This window comes from Notolepis coatsorum (genome assembly GCF_963971535.1).
Source record: "Notolepis coatsorum genome assembly, chromosome: 1".
Taxonomy (NCBI): Eukaryota; Metazoa; Chordata; class Actinopteri; order Aulopiformes; family Paralepididae; genus Notolepis; species Notolepis coatsorum.
Window position 1 is genome coordinate 293,055,372 of NC_140165.1, and position 20,613 is coordinate 293,075,984.

At 42.7% G+C, this 20,613-nt stretch overlaps 1 protein-coding gene across 2 annotated transcripts in view; it reads right to left on the reverse strand.

Moving 5' to 3' along the window:
• fndc3a (fibronectin type III domain containing 3A) overlaps positions 1-20,613 on the reverse strand; it is a 178,486-nt gene that overhangs the window by 100,431 nt on the left and 57,442 nt on the right. For both annotated transcript variants that reach the window (XM_084312740.1, XM_084312741.1), the window contains one exon: positions 12,716-12,791. In XM_084312740.1, the coding sequence (XP_084168866.1) occupies positions 12,716-12,791 (76 nt within the window). The remainder of the gene's footprint in view (positions 1-12,715; positions 12,792-20,613) is intronic.

Genomic DNA, 20,613 nt, shown 5'->3' on the forward strand with positions numbered 1-20,613 from the left:
TAAAAATTATTGAAGTGAGATGAACAGACTGAACTTTATTTTATTAGATAAAACATGTTGACAAAGTTTTACTTTGCAGTTGAAAAAAGGTAATAAATTAAATTTGATCCAAAAAAAAAATAATAATAATAATCCGCAATACTCAGCGTATTGCGATATATTTAGTATCGCGATACTATCTTATCGTGATGCAAGTATCGCAATAGTATCATATCGTGAGATATGTGGCGATTCCCACCCCTACTGGATACTGAACCTACACAAATCAAAATAGTTTTTGGTTCAACTAGAAATACCCCCCCACACACACAAAAAGGGCTCAGAAAAGCAGAAATTGATGCAGAGATTAATAGTCAGATTTTTTTTTACATGAGCAATGTGAAGAAAGGGGCTCCAGTGCAAAATGGTGAGATTAAAAGCAGCAGCAAACAAGCAGGAAAACGTCAGTCAAAAAGATCCAAAATAACAGGTGCAATCAATTAGTCCGCTGATTGGGTTCATTAGACTGCTGTGAGACTACATTACCCATGACACCATATTCTTCGAGACCAGACATGAAGCAGAGGAACGGGATAAACCAATGAGTCAGCTGACTCTGTATGAAAATTAACAACCACTGGGGCTTAATGATACATGACTAGATCTAATCTCACGTGGACCTACTCCTTTTTGTTTGTTTGTTTTTATCTCTGTGAACCCCACTGTAACCTTGTACAACAGAGGCCTGGTGCTCCCTTTCTTCCAGCATGACTGCCTGTAACCATTGGGTACCACTTTCAAAAAGAAAACACCCAATTCCTATTGGGGCTGACCTTCGAATTTTTTTTTGGCATTCGAAGCTTCGGGGCCGAGATTCGATTTTAATTCGAAGCTTCGAGATAAAAGAAATATATATACCGGTATATATTAAAAAAGATTTAATTTATTATTAAAAAAATATATATATATTTATGCTGTGGGACTTGTACAGCACTTTGTTCAACTTTGTCAGTGCTGTAAAGTTGAAACCTTTTTAAATCTTAGACAAACGAAACACTTTGCTTTCGTGAAATATTGTAAGCCGTCATTTGAGGCTTTATAAAAGCAGCACAATGAACACAAATCTGTCAGTGCCGAGTCCGACCTCATCTTAAAAAACAAACAACATTGCTTGCTGTAGTTAACCGTTTCTGCGCCAAGAACGAGTTTATTCGTTATTGCCCGCCATGCGTTCAGCGCCAGAAACGAGTTTACTCGTTTTTGGGATCGTTATTTCGTTTATTCGCTATATCCATTCATAATTCATAGCTGCAGCCTCTGGTATACCCTTCAGAGCCTGTCTGAGCTGGCAGATGGTCAACACCGCCCTCTACTGCCAGGCGGAGCTATTGCATCTCATTGAAAATGGGCCGTTGTGTTTTAGGAGCCGATCTGAGCCGGGCTGTGGGGTTTAAATACTCAGGCGAGCCAGTTCTATACAACGATGGCATCGAACAGTAACTCCGCCCGCCCATCATTGTGAAACGGTCGGTAGTGTGGTACGGACCTCCACAAGCATTATTTGGAATTGCGATCAGATATTTGGATTATCTCTTTTGCATTACATCAGATACAAGGTAAGACCATTATATATAAATTTGATCGTTGATCTGACATTTATTTCTACCGCGATCACAGCTATCTGTGTGGACCGTGTATGGCTGTTTACCGTTGGCTGGGGGGGGGGGGGGGGGGGCCCGCTACTACGGTAATTTCATGTATGGACGAGGAGACATAATAATGATAATCTAGTGTTGATTTCCGGATGATTATATAATCAGACGAAAAATTACAACGTGATGACTGGATTACAGTCAAATGCCTTTTTCTCGTCTTTTTCCTGGAATTACTGAAAAGCACCCAAACCATACTCTATTCAAAACAGTATAAAAAGTAAATATACGGATGAAAAAACAATCTGATAGGGCATGTTGACTAGAAGCAACTCACTGAGACTCGACGGCGTTATTAGACCCATAGATATAATATAAGATATATTTTAAGCACTCGCAAATGTCACAGTCTAAAACTATATCCATTGAATAAAGACCTGGCGATGAAGGGGTATCAGCGCCCCGTGCTGCTGGCGGTCAGTGTGTTAACAAAGAGAGGCAGAGTTGATTTTGCAAAAAAATATATATATATTTTCTTTTAACACATTAACTGCCACGCTTATATCCATCAATGTATGATCACTGCCACCAGTCTATGCCTATGGAGATGTTCACCTTCTTTGCAGGGCTATAACTTTTGTAATTGTATTGCTAAATTGACATTACTATGGCCCATTCAACATCGATTAGCTATCGTTCAGGATGTAGGAACGTTATACTTTTTCATTCATATATTCATACGAAAATACCGTCTAGAATATAAGTATGTTTTTATCGTTTTCTGCAGTAATTCCTAGAACGCTAGTTATAGGCCTAAACGCATAATATAGATTATCGATTGCAGTTTATTCGTGTTACACGCTATATTAAAAAATCCAACTGAATACGATCCTAAACGTTATGACTCATCATGCGCGGATGAAAGGGGGGGGGGGGGTCGTTTATAATTCCGTGATAGTCAGTAAATGCTTTATGTAGTATGGGTGATATATTGATCAGAGCGGTTTGCAATGCATTAATAATAATAAACAATCACGCTGAAAGTAACGTTACTGTCCTCTTACCGTTCGCCGATGAGACTGGAGGAAATTGATCGACTAGATCCATTTCCGGTTTGTATGGCGCAATAAACGCCCAAATCGTATAGATTATTGAGTTATGGCAGCGATCCATATACACGGATGTGTGTCTAGAGTCCCGCAACAATATGTGACTGCCGGACGCATTTCCCAGATGCACAGAGATCACCAGAGATCCATTTCCGGTAGTAACTCGCCCGATCATCCACCAGGTGGCGGTATTGAAGCGTTGCACGGTTGTGCCGAGTCCCACTGTCTCAGCCGAGGCTGGGTGAGGGAATTATGAATACCAAGGCGAAAAAATGAAATATGATCTCAATAACGTCATACGCCGTGGAATGGCGGAATTCGCATGACATTGAAACCCGTCGTAAGCCGTTTTTGGCGGTGGATGTGTTCATATATTCAAATTTTATTTTCCCATTCGAATCCCATGCCCATCGAACGAAGCTTCAAAGCTTCGAAGAATTTAAGACAGCCCATCCTATGCAGTGGTAGAGCACTGGAAAAGCATGGTATTCCTGTTCTACTTAGATTAGATTCAAAATAATGTATTGTCATTATACAGCACAAGTACAGTACAACGAAAATAATTTTGGCATCCAACCAGAGAGCAAGTGCAACAGCAATATACAGTACATAATATTATTAACTGGGTACAAAATATACAAATTAGTATTACTAACTGTAGTGCTAATCAGATGTATGTACAGAGTTGTAGTATAATATACAGTGATACAGGTATAAAGACAGTATGATTGTAGTCATACTGGCCAGCAGCGTAACTTGTAAGAGTAGGATATGTACAGATATAGATATATCTAAATGTTTATGTGCATGTGTTAAGTACAAACAGGTGTGGATATATATATATATATATATATATATGCAGTGAGAATTAATATATATATGTGGTATATACAGCATTTTTGTACATATGCTATCATAGAGAGCTATGGGGCATATGCATGTGTATGAGTAAGTACTGTAAATACTGTGACTTGTTTACAAGATCCTGAAATAAGACACCAAATTAATGTGTTTTTGTTGATGCATTTCTAATATCATGCATTTCTATATCTTGTATATGTCATAAATGTTATGAATTGAAAATGGGGGACCCCGATGTAAACAAGACGAAAGTCTCTCTGGTCTGCATCCCCTTAACAATTGTGTGTATTGAGCTGTACTGTATTACCCATTCTGAAATCTGTTAATAAAATGTAGCATCCTGTTTTGCACATAGCAACCGTTGTCTCTTCCATTGCTATGTACAAAACAATGTTTGCTATGTTGGAAGAAAGAACTACACAAATGTTCCATCCATGCAAGGCCTCTATTAGCTGTTCCTCTGGTTTTTTTTGTCTCGAAGAATGTGGCATTATGGGAAATGTAGTCTGGTATACGTCTCTTACACGCCACCTATAGACCACTACACTTCCGCGTTACATTGAAATCGGGGAGGAGATTGCGGGGGGAGCAAATTAATGAATGTGGATGAGAGCCGTGATGTAAGTGGTTGCAGATACGGCTGTGGGGGTGCTAGAGACATGATCGAATAGACGTTTATGCGCCTCAATCTCCTGAACACGGCGCGACCCATTCCTAATCGATCAGAACTAAATCGGCAGAGAAAAAGCCCATTTTAAAGCACCTATTTCCCATGTACATGCGCAGATTGCCCTGGACGACGCGAGATGACGCACGAATGAATGTGGACTGTTCCATCAGAGGGGGGAGCTTCGGTGGTAATGTGAGTGGCTACAGACCGCTGCACTTAAATATAAACATTAGTCTACCTGGAAACTCAATGAGGTAATTGTAGATGTCGCCATAAGACGCGTCTGGCCATTTAGTGGGATCATTTTTTCATTATCCTGTTCGGCTGAAAGGACACTGGCCACCGAAGCTCCGCCCTCTGATGGAACAGTCCACATTCATTCGTGCGTCATCTCGCGTCGTCCAGACTCCATGGGCAATCTGCGCATGTGCATGGGAAATAGGTGCTTTAAAATGGGCTTTTTCTCTGCCGATTTAGTTCTGATCGATTAGGAATGGGTCGCGCCGTGTTCAGGAGATTGAGGCGCATAAACGTCTATTCAATCATGTCTCTAGCACCCCCACAGCCGTATCTGCAACCACTTACATCACGGCTCTCATCCACATTCATTCATATGCTCCCCCCGCTATCTCCTCCCCGATTTCAGAATCCCGGAAGTGTTGCGGTGGTCTATCCAATCCACCCCACAATGCAATGCATAGTGTACTTCGTCGGTGGACAATTACAGGCAGCTAATGTTGCCTAGCAGTGTGACTTGAGGACACTTAATGAACGGTGCTATAGATCAGGGGTTCCCAAACTTTTCAGGCCGCGACCCAAAAATAACGGTGTCAGAGAGCCGCGACCCCCACTATTATAGGAGGTAAACAAATTAAAAAATGTAATTAATTAATAATAATTTTCCTTTTTTTTTAATATGCACATGGTCAAACGCACACACACTAATAAGCATTGGAGGCTTTTAACCAGGGCCGGACTGGGGAAATCATTCAGGCCAGGAAATAGTGAAAAATATAGCCCCAGTCAGGCCACTTTTTAAGCAGGGGGTCTGGGGGTCCCCCGCCAGGACATTTCTTGTTACAAAGACTTCATTTCCTGCATTCTGGTGCAGGCATTTTTTTTATTTGTACCCTTTAAATGCCAGTGTTATTGCAAATTATTGTTAAAAAACAGGCTAGCATAATTATGTATGATTAGCAACAACACTGATTTTGATGGATTTTCAGTTTTTTTGTAATGTCAGATTGAAAATAATACAATCTTTTATTCAACTTCAGCCCTGATCATAACACCCCATATTAATTGTATAATTCTAACCCTTTAAATGCCAGTGTGTGTGATGGCATATATTTGCAATATATCAAATGCAAAGTAGATTTTTCTGGGGGAGATTATTACAGGCTAGCATGTGTCAATGATTAGCAACAACAGTTTTTTGTAAGGGTCCCGCCTCCCCCAATCACATGCGGCTCCTTTTGTGTGTGTGTGTGTGTGTGAGAGCAAGAGAGAGAGAGAGAGAGAGAGAGAGATAGTTCTCCAACTTGTGTGAGTTGCAGTGATCTCCTGGTTGTTCCCCACCTAGGTTATCTAACTATTGCGCTGCTGCAACTAGAAACACTGTCCTGGCCTGCTTCTAAGTTCAGTGGCCTGACTAAAAAAAAAAAAAAAAAAATTGTGGATTTTTTTATTTATTTTTTGGAAATCATTTGGCGACCCCCCCCCCTCCTGTGGGTCACGACCCCGACTTTGGGAACCCCTGCTATAGATAACATGTTTATATAGACTAATACATCCACAAAGTCCCAAAGTTTTTATTTTATTTATGAATAAATCATTTAAGAATTTTGTCCCTACTTCCCATTTCCCCACGTGGAATGCATCTGATTGGATAAACTGGTTGAGAGGTCCCCGTTTCTCTGCTACTGTTCAAAAAGAAAATGGTGGCTTGCTTGCCCGTCAACTTTCTAATTTTAAACCAAAAGTAGAACTAGTATTTTTTTTATCCACTTTTTTCTCCCATTTTCTATTTTCTCCCATCCCAATTTCGTATCGTCCAATTCTACCCTCCCCTGTCTTGAACGCTGTTAGGCCATGCCTCCCACAAGCCGGCTGCAATGTGGACGAAGCCTTACATCACGTGTCCCCTCCGGTACTCAAGGAAGCAGCCGTCGCATCTTTTCACCTGCACAGCGCGATCTCTCAGCGGCGGGGGTCTGCGTGGGAGGGACACGCCGCCCCCGTCGCTTCCTGATTCTGCTGCGCAGGCGCACCAACCGACCTGTAGAAGTCGCTGTCCACAACGTCCGATCCCCACCCATCAGCTTTCCCACCCCTAACACTGCCAATTGTGTTAGTATGAACGACCAGCCAAGCGGATAGCAATGCGGAGAGCTGGGTTCGAACCCAGCGTCTCCGGCATTGGTGGTGAGCGCCTTGCCCACTACACCACCTAGCCGCCCCAAAGTAGAACTATTATCTAACTAACCGTACTAACTAACTAATCTAACTAACTAACCGTACTGTCATGCACTTGTCCTAATAAACTAACCTACACTGTAGCACTCAACACTTTGATGAACATTGTTGCTCAGCTGATAAGAGTTGTGCCCTTCCTGATGGCTTGTCGTACAGAGCTTGTAAGTCGCTTTGGATAAAAGCGTCAGCTAAATGACTAAATGTAAATGTAAATGTAGTATAAACTAGTTTAACAGTTTTATCTGAACTTGATTGATGGTACGTCATACGATAATTACAATAATTATTGTACAGCATATGATAATTACAATAATTATCGTACCCCATCTAAGCACACCATTGTTTTGGTCCGACATGCTGGTGCTCTAGTTTGACATCTAGTGGCTAAATGTTATCTATACAGCACCGCTAAATTGTGGCTAGTTAACAAACATTACAACGTATAAGAGTGGAGCGAGAAACCTGCTGGAGGTAAGATCTCTGGTTGGGCTTAGAAATGGACTGATATCCAGGTACACTAAGGTATCACAACCAATCTGACAATGGTATATTATATTTAGTTGGAAATTCTCCTTGTAGTAGCCGTTGTTAAAATGAAAATGCAAATTACAGTTCTCAGGGCATAAAAGTAATGACCTGTTAATCTTTACAAATCAAGACTTTATAGTCTAACAATGGCATAGCCATCGGTGCAGATTTATTATTCTTTTTAATCAAAAATCTAATTGTGACACCCCTAATCATTGGTGATGACTTGTAGCACAGTTTTCTGCCTTGTGTGTGCAGCAGTCCATTGTGAGTGTTTTTAACACAATCTGGACGTGATCATGAATGGGGTGAGTAGCTAACAAACGTTAGCATAACATTAGTATTAGCTACAGTCTTTGCTTCCGTTCAGAACTGGCAGGGAGGATGAACTTGCTCAAGCCTTTCTCAGATGGCTGTCCATTAACGTCAACGTAACTAGGCAAGCCATACATTATCATAATGGCCTAGGTCTCTAGTTTCTGGTTGTAAAGTTTCATGAGGCTGTGATTATCCTAGGGGGTCACGATAGGTCATTTTATAGCGTACAGTGTCACCACATTAAAAGGGTTACTATGAGGACAGCATGAATACTATTGGACTCATTGGATCCAGTGTCAGCTTTACAGCCTCACCCAATGTATGCCATTCAGAGACTGTTTAGGGACCACAGTATGCAGAAATAAGCAAATATACCATTTAAAAAGGCAAAAACAACATCTTTGTACTTGGTTAGTTTTGGTATAGATGTAAAATAAGATTGTTGTCATTCCATTGAGCTCATTCTCATGCAGATACCTTTGAGGTGAGAGATCAAGGGTCCCCTTTGAAAATGACCACACACCCATTTCACCCCCGTCAAAATGTAGCTAGACTTTGAAGCAATATATATCTCCTTTTCCCCCGATGAGCAAGCATGGCATCCTTGCTAGTTTCATATGATACCACTACTTTCATGATGGCAGCAAAAAAAAACTGCTAGAGCACACGAAAGACGGACAATCAAGTCGTCGGTTAAGACGATAGAAAATGGGAGCCCTCTCCGATTCGGTGGACCTTAGTGCCATGTGGGCCGGGGGCCTGTCAGTGAGCCAGAGTGCACCGTCTTGGCTCTTATAGGAGAAAGCACATCTCTATCAGCCTCAACAGGCCCAGTGGAACTGGGGAGGCTGCTCTCAGCTGTTAACCAGAGACTGAATCATCCAAAGTGACGTGAATCACTGGCGGAGTGAGTCAGATAGAGGAGAGGATCTAATCAGTGCGATGGTTCCGAGGCAGAGTCGCTGCATCAGTCTCTGGGCTTATCAGGTGGGCTATCAGTCACCTTCAGTGTTCACCACATCCAGATCTGTGCTAGCAGGTGCCAGGGAGAGTGCCGGGGCATTGGGTGGGCGGTGGAGGTATGAGGGGTATTTTCCACTTCACCACACTGGGCAAGAACAGCCCTTCCCTTTGTGGCAAGGAGATGAGGCGGGTGGAGGATGCTGAACGGTCACTGTCACTCTAATTAGCCATCCCCCCCCACGCTTAACCTTCCCGCCAGCCCTCTAAGCCAGATAAAAAAGGTACAAGCACACTTTTTTTTTTTTATATATACCGGTATATAAATATATACGAGATTGCCGTCATGCAGTCAGGCGCCAACACGTAGTAATTACGCACATCCAGCTGCTAAAAATACATGAATGAATAAATACACAAATAGATGCGTGGGATGGAAGGACTCCGTAGAAATGAGGAGTAAACCAGTTCCTCCTGGTTCGCCTGCCATATCACCGTGCCTCCCCCCCTGGCACAATCTAGGGTTAGGGGTTAAGCTCGCATGACAAATCCACACTGAAGCGCACAATGCACATACAAGACACAAATTCACGCTCGCTCGCTCTCTCCCTCCCTCTCCACCCCACCCCCCCTCTCTCATGTACACACACATTTCCTCCTCCCTGCTCGCACGAGCAGTGGTGAGTCATCCCTCTATTCACGTCACAGAAAGACGAGTGCACCCTGTGACAGGCCAGTTAGCAGCAGTCACACGGGTCTGTGAGGCTCCGCTCGGCTCCTTGTTTCTGCTCTGATGGAGGGCCCATGGAAGCTCGCTCCCTATTAGGAGGGTTCGTTCTCCTTATTATAAGGGGGGGGGGGGGGGGGTCTGTCGCAGGTGCTCTTGTAGGAGTGGGGGAGGAGTCCACCGTTCCTCCTCGGTTCCTCCCTGGTAGTCTCATCAGCGCCCCTGAGCCAAGGCTGCTCCCTTTTACTCGGCTCATCGGTCATTGTGGTTATGGTCAACTTAGGCTTTTTAAATTGATGAATAATTTATTTGTTAATCATTAACGAATCCTTCCGGAGCTATTTAGCGATTTGCGGATCGTTTAGTAATCGATTATTTGCGTTTTAGTGATGAATGCGCCATTTCCCGGGAAAGAGATCTTTGGTATCAGAATAATATACATCAGTAAAGTCTTAACCTCTTAAGCCCTAGCCATATTTTCAGAAAGTTTGGCTAAAGGTACATACAGGTAAATGGAAGATTGCTGCACTTCTACAACGCCATTTGCTTGTTCTATGGACATCTATGGACGTCAGGGAATGTATTCCCAATGTCAGAAATATTGTGTCTGTTACTATGGTTGAGTAAATTGTAATGAACCAAAGAAGAATATAAATTATTACATCTTTGACGGTGAATAACACCATGCTAACATTGACCAAAAAAAATCTAAGCAAATGAACAAAGGACAGATGATTTACAGGGGCTTTAGTACTAGATAGATACAGTACCGAATTTTGCCATCCGGACACACAATTTGAAATATGAATATAGAATATCAGGCCTATAAATTACTTTATTATGGCCAAGTCATACATCTATGGATCGGGCCAAATCCTCTTTCCAATGGCAGAGTTAAATCTGGATTTCGTTACAGGGCAGCAAAGACCGTGAATTAACTTTTGTTACTTTTGTATAATGTCCTTAGCTCCGCCATATTTTACCGTATTGCGACAAAAAAAAATGTCTAGATGTTCACAGAAAGGTAAAGAAACAATATACGTTGTATTTTATGGCAATAACGTTGAGGTTTGTTCGACCTGTGAGATATAAACACGAAAAACAGGTCAGAAAAATTACGTGAAAAATGGTTGGACTTCCATTGTTGGCGGCTGGTCTGAGCTGCGTAGTGTAGTTTTATGAAATGTTGACGTCCATCAAAAGCCACGGGTCTCCTCTTTCTTAGGACTACAATGATTTCATGAGTGCTTCTTCTTCTAAATTGTCCGTTTTCTGGTGCAATGCGCAGAGATTTTTATAGGCTCATATTTAGCTAAAAACACTTAAAATCATTGGTAAACAAACGTAGTGCTAAAAATATACACCTTGACTGCTGTTTTGATGGGGTTAGGGTCTTTACTCTTGGCTACATAACATTTGAAAAATAAACACAACATTACTTAACACGGACTGTATTGATCTATGTATGACCGGAAATAAATCTCGTACCGGTACCGCGCCGATCGGGCTTAAAAAGACGTCCTTCCACACGATTGCATTCGTGTGGAGGATTAAGTCGACTCAATCCTGGCTATGACTAGAAGAATTTTCACGCTCTGGACTGTTGTCATATGAGCCTATAATGTCCCACTGGTGTGCATCAACTACATCAACACTCCACCCACTGTCATCCATAAAGGTCAGCAGGCAGGGTGATGGATAATGATAAAAGACGGTATCTCATAACAGTGAAATATTACACACATGGTCAGTAAACCACAGAAAGGAAGAAGGGGGGGCGGTGGTCTAGGCTTACTACCTCTGGCTAGTAACGGTAAAGCAGACATTCATCACCAACTAGCTTCGGTCGCCTCGACATCCTTTATTAAATCAAGCCACCCCCCCCTCAAGTAAACGCAGTGATGGAGAATTGCCTCCGGTATCAATATGTGGCGGATGATGTTAGCGGTGCGAGTCGGAATACACACAAAAACCAAATCCTGTTATGCAGATCCATACCCTCCTGCGCGACATAGCGCCATAATTGATCATAATCGTTTACAATTAGGACCCCCCCCCCCCCCCCCCCCGAAGTCTCGCTTGCTTCCCTCCGCAGCCGCCTTTTCTGTGACAGCGCCGGAGACGTTTTGTTGCCATCACAAAGCCCTGCGTAATGACCCACATTAGAGGGAACGGGACTGATCTCCATCAGGACCAATAACCATGTGCAACGCATCGCACTCAGAAACCGACGCCGCCCATCCCCGACGCACTGCCATTACAACTGCTATTTCCCATTATGATAAGTGTATCGGTGCACGTTTCATTGAATCGTCGGTCAAATTAAAAATGGCAGACGGCAGAGTGGCGAGGCACATTAGAGGAGCGAAGTAAGCGACTGAAATAGAATTAATTTGGTTGTTTTGACTAGGCGCGGCTATGAGGTAGGCTGGATTGAAAACTAAAAAAGGCCCCAATTATTTACACATGTATTTGTAACTACGGGAAGTAGTTAATTTGGGTGGGTGTTTATTGGGGGGGGGGGGGCAATGACAGCATTAGGGTTTTCCTTGACTAAAGAAATGATTAGCTGATAGTCGTGGAATCTGTCAGCTAAATGATCTAGTCGATTTAATCAAAGGAAATCAGCAAAATTATGTTTTCCTCTATAAATGTAATGCTTACCAGAGACATAATAATTTTTATCTCAACCAGGCGGAATGCCTGGGGAAGATTATGGGTTTTACATATATATATTAATTAATATATATATTAATTAATTAATTTTTTATTTGTGTTTTGTCAAGTATGTAACTGTAATCTGTGTATTTTATCTTTTTTTTTGTTTGACTGGAATGGTAGATTTTATAATGTGAATTTGTATAAATTTTTTATTTGCGTTTTGTTTTTATTTTGTATTCGTATTTTTTGTTGTACATTTGTATTGTATTTGTTTTGTCCAGGACCCCAGGAAGACTAGGGGCTCTTTCATGCGTCTCTAATGGGGATCCTTTAATAAACATAAACATATATATTTATTTTTTGATCCACTTTTTCTCCTTATTTTTCTATTTTTCTCCCATCCCAATTTCGTATCGCCAATCATTTTTTTCCCTTCAATTCTCCCCTCCCCTATCTTGAACGTTGCTAGACTATGCCTCCCACTGGTCGGCTGTAGTGAGGATAGAAGCCTTGCATCACATGTCCCCTCCGGTACACGAGGAGGCAGCCTGTCCTCTGCCAATTGAGATAGTATGACGACTGGCCCAAGCCGCAGGCAATGCTGACTCCGGGAGTCGAGACCGCAGCCTCTTGCATTGGTGACGAGCGCAATCTCCGCTACGCCACCCAGCCGCCTGGTTTTACATATTTTTCTCTTCTCTATAATTACTTATTATATTCATTAGGGGGGACAGTCTGGAAAGGGAGACGTGGAACAGCAGGACTGATTTCTTACCTGTGATACACTGATACTGACCATCCTCTCGTCGAATAGTGAAGGCTTCACCTGGGTTTACCTGCACCAGGATTACCTGTGAAGACACAAAAGGGACAAGATGATAAGCATTCCATTTTAAGTCAGCCAAACATCATCTCTTCCAAGTAGCTCAATCTTCAACAAGCACGGTGCCGCACACTGCGTATTCAGACCAAACCAATGCACGCGGAGAGCACGGTGGCCATGACTATGCTTGCACCTCATGGTACCAAACCACCACAAAGGCACTAAAAAAATGTTTCAAACATCACAAAACAAACTGGTCATACTACTGCTTGACCTTACTCCTAGAACCCACCTCACCCCTGCCCATTTTGACAACCTAGGATGGCTTAGAGTAGACGAGAGTACAGCAACTTGCAATGGGCCTGGTCTACAAGATACACTACACCACTAAGGTACCCATGTAGATGTCAAAATACTTCCCAAAGGTCAGTGAATACCACGACCACAACACCAAAGGGAGTTTCACAAATCCAGTTCAACCCAGATTCGGCTCAAACAAGGGACTAAACACGTTTCGCAATTATGCCACAGCAATGTGGAACGCCCTACCCACAGCCGTAAAAAAAATGTGAATCCCTACCCACCTTCAAAGAGCACCTACGGAAGGCTGCAATTCAAATCTGGCCCCCGTAAATCTCCAAACCACCCCCCCTCCCTATGCTTGCACCTTGCACCCAACTCCCCCCACCCACCCCTTCACAATGTGCAGTCCCCTCCCCCTCGTATGTATATATTTTCTGTTAGGATCTCTGTAATGTCTGAACATCCTCCCACCCCCTCCTAATGTACATTTCCCTCCCCCTCGTATGTATATATTCACTGTTAGGATCTGTTTAACAGTACTGTATATTTGCATATCTTGTATGTAACAAATGTAACAGTACTGTATGTCATGTATGTCTTAAATGTCACGATTAGATTAGTTTAGATGATTAGATTCTTATATCTGTGACTGTATATCTGTATGTTGTGTATGTCATAAATGTCACTATGAATTGAAAATGGGGGACCCTGATGTAAACTAGACGAAAGTCTCTCTGGTCTGCATCCCCTTAACAATTGTGTGTATTGAGCTGTACTGTACCCATTCTGCAATCTGTTAATAAAAATTTTCAATCAATCAATCAATCAATGAAGGTACTCCTCCAAAGCACCTAATACATTTTCTTTTAAAAGGGTTCATGCAAATTGGTATGATATGAAGAATCTACCAGTTTCACAGAGTGAGTAAAATATACTAAACCATTAATAATGTAAATGGTACATGGTGCATTTATATAGCGCTTTTATTCAAAGCGTTTTACAATTTTGTTCCTCACATTTACTCACACCGACAGCGGAGGCGACCATGCAAGGTGCCAATCTGCTCATCGGAAGAAGTTAGGGGTTAAGCGTCTTGCTCAAGGACACTTCGAAGCGCTGCCCGGGAGGAGCGGGAATCGAACTGGGAAGGGGAACCTTCCGATTACCAGACAACTGCTCTACCTCCTGAGTCACTGTCGCCCCAGATATATAGATGTATGTGCCATAATGAGACGTTTTGACTTCCATAAGTTTGTGATGTCACAACTATACACTCATTGCATATGTCGACCCTCAGCATGGCCCACCTTCCAGCCTTGTATGTGGAAGAAAACACAGAGGTCATTGCAACACGGAGCTAGCAAGCTACAAGATAGAAACAAATGTAGAGGAAACGCTGCCCAGTTGCTGGTTGATATTAATGAGCCTTAGACGCAGACACCAAACAGCCCCTTGGTAAAGCTCCAGAGAGAGATAAGCTCCAGGGAAGGTCCAGAGAGAGAGAAGCTCCAGACAAGGTCCAGAGAGAGAGAAGGTCCAGAGAGTAGGGCTGACCTTCGATTATTTTTTTGGCAATCGAAGCTTCGGGGCCGAGCTTCGATTTTAATTCGAGGCTTCGAATTAAATTTTTTTTTATTAATTCTTTTTTTTTTTTTTTTAATCTTATGTTGTGGGACTTGTACAGCACTTTGGTAAACTTTGTTGTTTTTAAATGTGCTCTATAAATAAAGTGGATTGGATTAATGAATTAAGTAGCCCCTTTTGTGACTGTGACACAGCCAACACGGCTGTGTGATTTAATTCAAGGTGGATCGCTGTTGTCGTTTGAACAACTTCAGATTTCATGGGAACTACCAATCCCCCAAATCAAGAATGTTTAAGATGAATGAAGTAAGATTTAGATTATTTGAAATATGGCCTGTGTAGACTAAACTATGCACAGAATTATGTCAGTCTACAATGTCCGGCAATGTAGACATTGTAAACTCCACTACAGACCAATTATCAGTGAATGTTCATGCATTTTTAAGAAGGGCTACTTCCACAAAAAAACAAAGAACTCACAAAAACATCTCAGTAGCACCTTATCTAAATGTTCTATTTCATATATGGAGATTCATATTTATTTATGTATTGCATGCATTTCTACATTTTATTTCCTATTTTGTTTATTCATCCCAGTATCTTTCTTTCTTATGTGTGGAATTCTACAAGGCATTTACATTCACATTTACATTTAGTCATTTAGCTGACGCTTTTATCCAAAGCGACTTACAAGTTCTGTACGACAGGTCATCAGGAAGGATGAATGAATGAATGACCTTTATTTATATAGCACCCTTCACAGCACGAATGCACAGGGTGCTTTACACTACAGCTTAATATAAAAACTAGTGCTGTCAAACGATTAAAATATTTAACTCGATTAATCGCATGATTGTCCATAGTTAACTCGCGATTAATCGCAAATTAATCACATTTTTATTTTATTTTTTACCTTAAACGGATCTTTTTCAAGTTCCAAGTTTTAATACTCTTATTAACATGCAAGTCAACAAATGCTTGCTTTATGCAGCCATTTAACACAAAAGGATGACCCTCATGCATTGCAAATTTGCATCAAATTCAAAACAGAGTGATGCACAAAATAACTTTAAAATAATAATTTAAAACAATGAATAAAGTGTGCATGAAATAATAGGGGAAAGAAAACGTTAGGAACTTGTTACATTCACACACACAAGGGCTGATTAATCACACACACCCCTCTCTCCCTCACACACACACTCTCCCAGCTCTCTTTCTCTCTTGCCCCTTCCTCATCTCTCACCCCCCTCTCTCTCTATATCTCACACACACACACACACACACACACACTTCAGAAACAAACATAGTATCAATGAGAGCATCAATAATACACCTGAGTGAAGTCTAGTTAAAAAAAATAAAAAATCTTTTTTTTTAGTTAATCTTGAGTTAAAAAAATTAGTGGCATTAATAGAATCGGGAGTTAACGCGTTAATATCGCGTTAAATTTGACAGCCTTAATAAAAACATAATAAAACAAAATCAGAAATAAATGACAACAAACAAACAGCAGTTAAAAACAGTGAAACCAGATAGAAAAAGTAGAATAAAAGAATTTGGATAAAATCATGAGTCACAAATTAAAACAAAACTATAGAACAGTGAGGACAAGAAAAGGCGCCTATGTATGATCAAAAGCCTGCCTGAACAAATGTGTTTTTAGTTGTTTTTTAAAAGAGTTCTCAGAGGGGGCAGTTCGCAGGTCCAGGGGGAGAGCGTTCCAGAGCCTTGGTGCTGTCACCTCGAAGGCTCGATCACCCCTTGTTTTTAGCCTGGTCCTGGGGATCACTAGGAGGTGCTGATCGGCAGATCTGAGTGAGCGGGTGTTGGTGTAGGGATGGATGAGTTCCGTGATGTAGATAGGGGCCTGACCGTGAAGTGCTCTGAAAGTGAAAGTGAGGACTTTGAAGTGAATTCTATAGTGTACCGGGAGCCAGTGCAGGGATACCAAAATGGGAGTGATGTGACATGATTTTTTTGACCTTGTGAGTAGCCTGGCTGCAGCATTTTGGACCATTTGTAGTTTATCTGTGGATGATTTGGTGAGACAGGTGAAAAGTGAGTTGCAGTAGTCAAGCCTAGAGGAAATAAAAGCATGCACGGATAGTTCTAGTTCAGAGTGAGATATGATGGTGCGCAGTTTTGCAATGTTTCTGAGGTGAAAGAAGCAGGTGCGTGTGAGTGTTTTGACATGTTTGTCTAGGTTCATGGCCTGGTCAAAGACAACACCCAGGTTTCTCAGGTGGGGACGTATGTTGTCTTTAAGGGACCCCTATCAGCTGAGTAACAATATTCATCAAAGTGTTTCGTGTTACAGTGTAGGTTAGTTTATTAGGACAAGTGCATGACAGTAAGGTTAGTTAGGGTTAGATTTTTTTTATTTTATTTCAGATAATCGTTGAAGAAGTGCGTCTTTAGTCGACGGCGAAAGATTGGACGGGATTCGGCTGTCCTAACTGGGGTGGGTAGTTCATTCCACCATTGTGGGGCAAGGACTGAGAATAGGCGTGTAGGTGGTGTATGTGTTTGAGGATGATATCCTTCAAACAGGCAATAGTGATGATATAATTTGGGCAGTGCTGAGCTTGGTTACTTTCCTCCAGTGTATTTGTCCCCCGGCCCCACCCAATGGCCCCATGCACACACACACACCAAAGTAAAAATTAAAAAAAAAAATTATAATAAAGTTGAAATTTCTTTTTGAAAAAAAAAAATGATTTTTTTTTTTTTTAAACTTCGATTTTTTTTTTATGTTTGAAGCTTGTGCCATCGAAGCTTCGAAGTATTTAAGACAGCCCTACCAGAGAGAGAAGCTCCAGAGAGAGAGAATGTCCAGAGAGAGAAGCTCCAGAGAGAGAAGGTCCAGAGAGAGAGAAGGTCCAGAGAGAGAAGCTCCAGAGAGAGAAGCTCCAGAGAGAGAAGGTCCAGAGAGAGAGAGAGAGAGAGAGAGAGAGAGAGAGAGAGAGAGAGAGAGAAACTCCAGAGAGAAACTCCAGAGAGAAGCTCCAGAGAGAGAGAGAGAAGGTCCAGAGAGAGAAGATCCAGAGAGATAGAGAGAAGCTCCAGAGAGAGGCTTCAGAGAGAAGCTCCAGAGAGAGAGCAACTCCACAGAGAGAGAAGCTCCAAAGAGAGACTCTCCAGAGAGAGAAGCTCCAGAGAAAAGGTCCAGAGAGAGAGAAGGTCCAGAGAGAGAAACTCCAGAGAGAAGCTCCAGAGAGAGAGAAGCTCCAGAGAGATGGTACAGAGAGATGGTCCAGAGAGAGAAGATCCAGAGAGAAGTTCCAGAGAGATGGTCCAGAGAGAGAGAAGCTCCAGAGAGAGAGAAGCTCCAGAGAGAAGCTCCATAGAGAGAAGGTCCAGAGAGAAGGTCCAGAGAGAGAGAAGGTCCAGAGAGAGAGAAGCTCCAGAGAAGCTCCAGAGAGAAGCTCCATAGAGAGAAGGTCCAGAGAGAAGCTCCAGAGAGAAGCTCCAGAGAGAGAGAAGCTCCAGAGAGAATGTCCAGAGAGAGAAGCTCCAGAGAGAGAAGCTCCAGAGAGAGAAGCTCCAGAGAGAGAAGGTCCTCCTCCAGACCATAGAGAGAAGCTCCAGAGAGAGAAGGTCCTCCTCCAGACCATAGAGAGAGAAGGTCCTCCTCCAGACCATAGAGAGAGAAGGTCCTCCTCCAGACCATAGAGAGAGAAGGTCCTCCTCCAGACCATAGAGAGAGAAGGTCCTCCACAGAGAGAGAAGCTCCAAAGAGAGACTCTCCAGAGAGAGAAGCTCCAGAGAAAAGGTCCAGAGAGAGAGAAGGTCCAGAGAGAGAAACTCCAGAGAGAAGCTCCAGAGAGAGAGAAGCTCCAGAGAGATGGTACAGAGAGATGGTCCAGAGAGAGAAGATCCAGAGAGAAGTTCCAGAGAGATGGTCCAGAGAGAGAGAAGCTCCAGAGAGAGAGAAGCTCCAGAGAGAAGCTCCATAGAGAGAAGGTCCAGAGAGAAGGTCCAGAGAGAGAGAAGGTCCAGAGAGAGAGAAGCTCCAGAGAAGCTCCAGAGAGAAGATCCATAGAGAGAAGGTCCAGAGAGAAGCTCCAGAGAGAAGCTCCAGAGAGAGAGAAGCTCCAGAGAGAATGTCCAGAGAGAGAAGCTCCAGAGAGAGAAGCTCCAGAGAGAGAAGCTCCAGAGAGAGAAGGTCCTCCTCCAGACCATAGAGAGAAGCTCCAGAGAGAGAAGGTCCTCCTCCAGACCATAGAGAGAGAAGGTCCTCCTCCAGACCATAGAGAGAGAAGGTCCTCCTCCAGACCATAGAGAGAGAAGGTCCTCCTCCAGACCATAGAGAGAGAAGGTCCTCCTCCAGACCATAGAGAGAGAAGGTCCTCCTCCAGACCATAGAGAGAGAAGGTCCTCCTCCAGACCATAGAGAGAGAAGGTCCTCCTCCAGACCATAGAGAGAGAAGGTCCTCCTCCAGACCATAGAGAGAGAAGGTCCTCCTCCAGACCATAGAGAGAGAAGGTCCTCCTCCAGACCATAGAGAGAGAAGGTCATCCTCCAGACCATAGAGAGAGAAGGTCCTCCTCCAGACCATAGAGAGAGAAGGTCCTCCTCCAGACCATAGAGAGAGAAGGTCCTCCTCCAGACCATAGAGAGAGAAGGTCCTCCTCCAGACCATAGAGAGAGAAGGTCCTCCTCCAGACCATAGAGAGAGAAGGTCCTCCTCCAGACCATAGAGAGAGAAGGTCCTCCTCCAGAGAGAGAAGGTCCTCCTCCAGACCATAGAGAGAGAAGCTCCAGAGAGAGAAGGTCCTCCTCCAGACCATAGAGAGAGAAGATCCTCCTCCAGACCATAGCACCAGACATCCTCCCATTCCTAACTGCAACCATCAACTCCTCCCTCAACTCGGGGGTGGTACCCACCTCCCTAAAACAAGCTAGTCACACTAGAGATGTTCCGATACCATTTTTTTCTTTCCGATCCGATTCCGATACCTAAGCTTTGGGTATCGGCCGATACTGATACTTATCCGATACCAGTGCATACATTAAAAAAATAAGAAAATAAAAAAAATATTATATAAATTATAAAACTTTTTTTTTTTTTTTATACAGCTACTGTTTATATACTGTTTTTTTTTTAGTAATAACTATAAAGTTTTATTCAACAACAGGTGATTGTATAGATTAGTATTAGTATCAGTAATTGAAAACTATCTCAATGAGTTCACCCACGGAAAGGTTGTTGGCACATTAGTTCCACACGGACATTATTCGTTGCTGCACTTGCTTCCACAAGAAGGCTCCGTTTAGTAGCAGAGGCTCTGTTGTTGTGATTTTTGCACAATAAATATTCAACATTCTCTTTTGAGACTCCGCCTCAGACTCTTATCATTTGGCACTAAAAGCTAAACATTGTCGCCGATATGGCTGTCCGCAACATGTCATTAATTGTGTACGCGACGTGCAATTGTGCAATGACGACGTTACCGTGAGCTAGGTTAGCTAGCATCAGCGCTACCGGTATATGGAAAAACTAACGTTACTGGTGACATTGTGATTTAACTTGGAATACTCCTTTGCCAACTTGCTGTACTTTGCTTGCAGGTCTGCAGCCATTATTGCTGGATTATGAATAGCCCCAACTTTAGCCAAGGTAACGTTATGGCTAAACCTTTAACGTTAGTTAATGCTAGCTTTCGGTTAGCTGTTCAGCTAATGCTAATAACATCAGAGCTCCCCGTCAACAGCGCTCTGCCGGGACGATGGCATTTTAAGAAAGTATCTGTTCTGCTGTTAAAATGGCAATTGACACTTTAATTCACGGTCGATTAAGCACACGTTTGTTTTATAATGCTCACTCAGCGAGTAGGGTATATCTACAGAGCCCAACGTCCGCAGTGTTGTTGATAAATTACATCATATGGTATCGGAGCGCAACATTAGACTGGGTACTCGCCGATACCGATACCAGCATTTTAGGCAGTATCGGCGG